The 7,072-nt window shown below is 42.1% G+C and overlaps 1 protein-coding gene across 1 annotated transcript in view; it reads left to right on the forward strand.

Moving 5' to 3' along the window:
- The first annotated feature begins 410 nt into the window (after nucleotides 1-410).
- LOC311509409 (uncharacterized protein) overlaps nucleotides 411-7,072 on the forward strand; it is a 28,801-nt gene continuing 22,139 nt past the window's right edge. Inside the window, exon 1 of the mRNA XM_084574620.1 lies at nucleotides 411-655. Coding sequence (XP_084430746.1) covers nucleotides 577-655 — 79 coding nt within the window. The 5' untranslated portion in view covers nucleotides 411-576. The remainder of the gene's footprint in view (nucleotides 656-7,072) is intronic.

Here is a 7,072-nt window from a genome sequence, read left to right on the forward strand (position 1 = left end):
AATGTATAGACTGGAAATTATTTGCTTGTCTTGGATCTAATTACTAGCATGGGAATACTAATTACAAGCCTGATAACTAACCTTGGTATGCTAATGGGAGGATGCTAGTTGTAGCCCTGTGATATTAGTGACTGAATGCTAATGACTAGCCCGAGCTTTAAAACGCAGCTCAAACATTAATCAATTAACATTTTTTATATATATATAGATATATATATATATCTATATATATATATATATTTTCCGGATCACGTGACAACATTAAAGCGTCGCGGTCACTTTATAATATTATTGTTTCTGGATGTTTGCAAGATTATTTGAACTTTTATTTTCCTAAAGGAAGTGTACGTGTTCCAGGCTTTTACTTTGAAAAGCTTGCCGTGCGTCTCCAGCTTCAAAGAGCTCCCTTTCCCTCGTAGCTGTGCGTAAAGGTGCACACATCCCCCACAGGTAGACTCCACCAGCTGCCTGCTGGAGATGAGAACACTTGTTTCTCATTCTCTCCCTCCTCCTCAAAGCGTTTGAAGGGATTTTATTTCATTTTATTTTTTCCAGAATCACATTATCGCTGCGAGGATGCGTCGCCGCGACAGGTGGTCTCAGACCTGCATCTTCATGCTTCTTGTGGTCGCACAGATAAAATCACAGCGCACAGGTAAGCGGATTACTTTATTTTATAACTCTTTAGCGTGTTTAAGTAATGCTTTTATTCCGTGGCGTGCTTTAAAGAAGAGATTACGGCAGAACGGTTGCAAAAGTGCAGAAAATAGTGTAAAAAAATAAATAAATAAAAAAAGGTAAAACACGACGAAGTTCCACTGGGAAGAATTAAAAATGTAAATGACCTCATTATGAGCCACTTCTGAGTTGAGAGCTGAGCAGACACGTGATCTCTGAGCTTGGTTTTTCCAGGCTGGAATGAGGTGGATGTGAATGTCTGGACTTGTTTATTGGGATTTATGAGTAACTCATCATCTTTAGAGGCTGTTTGCACAAAGACGAAAAGATGTGACCTCCGTGTTCAAACCACTGATCTGCTTTCATTCACCGCGTTCTGCTGCTCTGTGGTCGCAAAGATTCAGGTTTCCTTTAGTCTGATTTTCTATGAGGGTGTGTTATGAGACACTGTGTGGGCCCCGGGGCACCGAATAATACCACTGGCATATAAGAGCAGCAGATTGGAAGAGACGTAAAATAACTACAAACGATAATGTTTGTTTGTGGTCTCATTGCTTTCGCTTGGCCTTTCCGCAGCTCTTTGTAGTAGTTTAGCGTCTCTTCTTAGTCATTCTGTGCTTTTTGTAGACTTTTCTTCTGATCATTTGACATCTTAGTGTAGTCATTGTGCATCCCTGTGGGATTATTAGTGGGTAGTTTTGGTTGGTTATAATTTTGTGCACTGTTTGCACAACGTTTCTGTTCATTTTGTGTAATTTTTGCATCCCTTTAGTGTTGTTTCGCATATTTATGTTTTGGTGCAATTTTATGTGTTTTTGTTTGAATATTTTCACCTTTTTTGTTGTCATCATGCAGCTTTTTGTTATTTGCATCTCTCTGTGGACACTGTGCTTCCCCTCGTGGTTACTTTTTATCTTTTTCTACTCATTTAGCACCTCTGTGGTCATTTTCCTGTGGCCCTGGGCCTCACTGACTGTACCCTCTGGCCCTTGAATGATCCTCTGTGATTCTGTACACGGCCGCTGGTGTTTCATATAAATATTGAATGAATATTAAATGATGAATGAATATTTGGGTAAAGGTCAGATAGTTCTTAAGATTTCGAGTCCTTGCAGGTCAGACATGGTGTCATGGTGTCATGGTATTGTAGTGTGTGTGTGTGTGGACGCTGGTGAATTGCAGTGCGTTCAGATTTTCCCCTCTTCAGGGCATGTCACACTTCATCTCCTAATTTTACCTGCGGTTTCCCTCCACTGCAGGCTGCACACACACACACACACGCACACACACTTTCTACACAAAACACACAAACTTAATGCCGGCATTCAGGCATGCCAACACAGTCATGTAGAGACATAGAAAATCCTCCGACACACTTCACACAAGAATTCAGCCTTGTGCGTTGAGTCTTGAGTTTCTTCTTGTCTCTTTGGGTTTTTCTTCCTCTGTTGAATTGATCTGATTTCTTTGCACAGAGGTAGAAACATTTTTGTTTTCTGCTGCAGATCATCGATATGTCCATCAGATGTAAATTTTATAAAACATTCCACTCTGACATCTTCCCCTGCACCAGTTAGGTACTTTACAAACACTCTGGTTAAATTTCAAAAGGGTCAAAGTGACTGGAAAGTCACATTTTTAAACCGACTTAAAAATCTTGTGACAAATTAAACCAAAAGTAATTCACAAATTCAGGCCTGGATTGACACAACTTTAGTTTAGTCATTAAGTTTCCTTGCAGCCGCTTTGCATCTTTGTGGTCACATTGCACATCTTTTTGTGTTTGACTTTAGTCTGGCCAGTTTGCACATATTTTTGGTCAGTTTGCATCCTTCTGAGGTCATTTGTTATCCCTTGTGGCCTTTTTCTGTCTCATTGTAATCAATTTTGCATGTCTTTGTGGTCCTGGAAGGAAACACTGCAGCGTGAGACTTGTGAGAAAGAAGATTTACCAAATAAGGGAACCTGGAGGGTCATAAACTGATAATTTACTGTGTCTCTCTCCTGGAGTTGAAAGTGTATTTGTCCAGAATTAACATCCTCTTTATTTTTCTCTGTAGCCGTGTTTACATGGCGTTTCCCAAAGTATTCCGTAACGTAAGCAGCAGACGTTCCTCTGGGTGGCCAGGCAGCCTATATTTTACTAAAGCAGACAACAAATGAGGCTTTTAAAACCCCGAAGCTGTGTACAAAACTCCGAGGCGAACGTTAAGGACGTAAAGGAAGTGGAAAAGAGTGGAGCTTATGGGATAATTAGACCTAAAAGAGACGGATTATTTCTCATCATTTCTGAGTTTGCTTCCTGAATGCACAGCTGGTGCAGCCTGTCTGAACACGAGACTCATTTACGCCATCAAAAATGTCTGCGTTGCATTTTATGGGGAAACTTGTTGGCTGATATTTATCACTTTCAAGCTTCGAGCAAATTAAAGACAAACACATGTACAGTCCTGATTGTGGATAGCTCATACGTTTGTAGTTCTTTTTTAGCAAAAATCAAATCAAACTTATTTCCTGTCTCTTGGTTATATTTAGATAAATTAATGATGACAGTAATCCTTAGTGACGCACCCTGTTTTCCTGTAACCCAGCTGCTGAGAACCAAACACGGCACAGATCAAGGTTAAATCGCTGTTTGATTACTATCAGCCGACGCAGAGCAGACGCTTATTGATGTTGAAACAGAGGAGGTTATTACTTTAAGTCTTTGGAAAGTGTATATGAAAACAAACCTCACCGCTAATTACACAGCTCCAGCTGTAGCAGACTCACGATGAAGGAGACTCCGTGTTTGGGTTTGACGAGAGAACACGTCTGACTTAGCAGCGTTGGAATATATTAACATGATGTTTTAATTGTTTGGTAAACTGTGTCGACTTGTCTGGACTATCGTGACTCATTTATCATGACTCAAGTTGACCTGGATTGACTTTTCTTGATGAATCTCATGTTGATTCGTCTTTGTCTCTGAATTATCTTGACTTTTCTTATTGTGAGACCCATCACACAGACTTATCTGGACTTTTTGTGGCTTACTTTGACCCACTGTGACTTATGTTGACTTTTCATGACTTTTCATGACTAATCTTAAAACTATTGTAACTTTTTGTGACCTATTCTGAACTTCCTTGACCTAACTTCAGGTCTTGACCTATATTGACTTATCATCCGTTACTCATTATGACTTATTACCGACTTTTAACTTACCTCAGCTTTTTTTTTTTTCTTTCTTACTTTGTCCAATATTTTCTTGATTTTTCCAGGACTTACTGTCATTTTGACCTGTTTTAATTTAACAAACGGGGAACCTTTTAAAAAATGGTCTCATGGTTCAGTCTACACCTCTGAAGGCCACATGACTAATAACCTTTACTCTGAGTTTACAAGGGCAACTGAGCCAGACTGATACTGACTCCAGCTCTTCGTCGCCCTTTCAGATTAAAGGTCTCAAATTACAAGTCTAGAGTCTGATGGGTGCTGAAATGAATGGGGACAGGACACTTGACTTCTGTCACCACCATAGGAACATGAAACAGCTTTTTGCCGGAAAGGAAGTAGGCGGTTAGGGTTAGTGTCTTCTTCGTCTTTTTTCTTTCCCGGCCTTATTGCACCAAAGTATTGAACGTCTGGTGATTAACCAAACTATTTAATCAGAAAACATCCATTTTTAAACATGCCGTTTTTAAATGTGGTTGTTTTACAGCAGAGTTTGAGGCAAACCAAACCTTTAGTGGGTTGAATTTGATGATGTCTGGGTCAGTACAGCATCAGTGGGTCTTGGGCTCGACTGGTGGTCCAGTCCCTTTCTACAGGTTGTCAGTAAAGATTAGAAATCAATGGACGTGCACCGGAGGGATAACGTGTTGTATGTACAGCATGAGCTCGGCTTCTTAAAACAAACTGGCGGCACTCCTTCTTCATTTCTACATAGCCTCGAGGACATTTCTCCTCCCTGGTTGACTCCCGTTTTACGGCTTCTCTCCTGTGCACGCCTCAAATTCAACACCTCTACCTCCTGCAGATGATTAGACTGTAACCACCGCTACATCAAAGCCATCTATAGGAGCCTTTTAAAAACCCACAGACAGGCGGCTGTGGGCGTTTTTCTACCTGCTGCCAGATACATTTAAAGGTGAGCGTCGAGCGGCCGAGGTGTGATCTCGTGCCGAGGGGCGAGAGGATGTTTTCGTTTTCCAATCTTCCAGTCTATCTGCTGTGCCATCTGAGCCGGCTTTTGTTTACCCAGCTGCAGCGCCGATGGCTTTGAGGTGGTGACGATGGTTCGCTGCTGCCACCTGCTCGGCTCTTTAAGATCTAATCGGCCCACAGATGGCCTGCGATCTTTAGCTTAATTTCTAATTGTTAAAGCTTCAGGTTAGAAATTTGTAATTGCATCTTGTGTGCAGCGCCCTCTGGTGGTAGACTCCAGGGTCTACAGTTAATTTACACATGAAACAAGCTCCATATGAACCGCAAATATAGTCTACAAACACAAAATATTCAGCTAAACACATTAAAGACGAAAGCTGTTGAAGCACTTCACACTTGAAGGTTTCTATCGAGAATAAACCTTTTATTTTGTGAACTCTGGAGTCTGGTTTCCAGCCGGGCCGTAACACAGCTGTGAGTTTAGTGTGTGGAGCAGATTCTTTGTAATATAACGCCACAGGTTTTGCAGGATGAAGAGCTGCTTGTTAGTGAAAAGAATCGGCCTCAAGCTAGTTTCCTCGCTGCCCTCGAATGCACCATCGCAGAGCATGACACCTCTCGCAGGGAAGAATTTTTTTTGTTCACGTTAATCAAGGCTTTATGTGAGCATCGTAAAAAGTTTAGTGGCCATGAATCCTCGCCGTGTTTCTTCTTGTTATTAGAAACACAGCGAAGTCCTCAGGAGGAAGAGGAGGAGGAGGCGGCATTTATCATTTCCACCACGGTGGTCAAACAGAGGAGTTGAGCAGCTGCCAGCAGGGACGCCACAAACCTCTTAAGCAATGACGTGATGTTGATGAAGACGAACGCCAGGCTTAGTCCAAAACAAAGAGGAGCTTAGAAAATCCAAACAATATGTAAACACTATAAGTAGAGTAGAAGATTTATTCCAGGAAGAGGAAATCTAATACTCCTCTCGTTTCTACATTTATTTATTTTTGTTTGTGTGAGACAGGCATGCATGAGTCTGTGACTGGGTTGTGAGCAGTACTTGCCCCCGAGTCCGTCATCTGTAGGAATTTAAGGCCTCAGCTTCACGTCCCCTCGAGCTCCTGCAGTAACAAAAAATGTACCTGAGACAGGTGAGAGCAGCAGAGCAGATCAGCGAGATAATACAGAGAATCCAGGGTTGGTGTTGGATTTTTTAGCTTTTCATGCATTTAAAAGCTCTCCGTGTCCATCTCGTCGTCATTTATTTCCACTCTGCGCTCAGTCCGCTTCACGAGTCCAACACTGAAGGTTTGTTGATGGACAGTCTGGAGACGCCCTGCTTTGCTTCAGCTCGGAGGAGGAGGACGAGTCATGGATGTTGATTTCTGCTTCTGCAGGACTTATGCCAAAGATGCTCCACAGGGAACTTTCTTTTATTTTGCCCCTGGCTTTGAAGACTTTAAACAGCAGGTGGCAGCATTTGTTCCACGCTACTGAGCATGTGCAGAGGGGTCACTAGTCTGGAAGCCAGATAAGCCTTCCTCCAGTTTGGCAGAAAGTTGGTCTGAGGTTGGGAACTGATTATGCACTTGCAAAGATCTGCGAGGCAAATGGCTAAATGGCTCTGACTGGTTGGAAGACTTATCATTTTCTTCTGTATCGGTTGAAACGCGGCTCAAAATGAAATCCAGATGTTGAGTTTGTCTGTGGCAGTGGACTTCAGTAAGTTTCCCCCTGGTGGTAGAACTGGGTTACTACATCATGTATATGTGTCAGCTGTACTTTAACCAAGAAAGACACTTTTTAATTTGAGAAAACTTTAATTTGGATGAAAAACTTCTTCTGTTATTTACCTTAAACTTCGCTTTTCTTTTCCTCGTTGTCGTCTTCTGCGTTTTGTGATCTTTCATTCCTACTTTTCTTCATCCAGCTCCTCCGCCCTTCTCGTTCTTGTCCTCTTTCTTCTCCTCCTTCTCTTCCTCTTCCTCCCATGCCTTTTCCATCTTCTTCTTCCTCCTCCTTCTCCTCCTCCTCCCCATCCTCACCCTCCACATCCTTCTTCTTATTATTTTTTTCTTCTTTTCTTCCTCCTCCTTCTCCTCCTCCTATGCCTTTTTCATCCAGGTTCATCTCTGATCACAATGATGGATCGGGTTTAGGTGGCGCCATCTGCTGGTTCACGGGCGTACTGTAGCCACAACTATGTGGACAGCACTTCATCTTCCATCTTTTTATCTAATGAACATAAAGGTCT

This window comes from Chelon labrosus (assembly GCF_963514085.1).
Source record: "Chelon labrosus genome assembly, chromosome: 24".
NCBI lineage: Eukaryota > Metazoa > Chordata > Actinopteri > Mugiliformes > Mugilidae > Chelon > Chelon labrosus.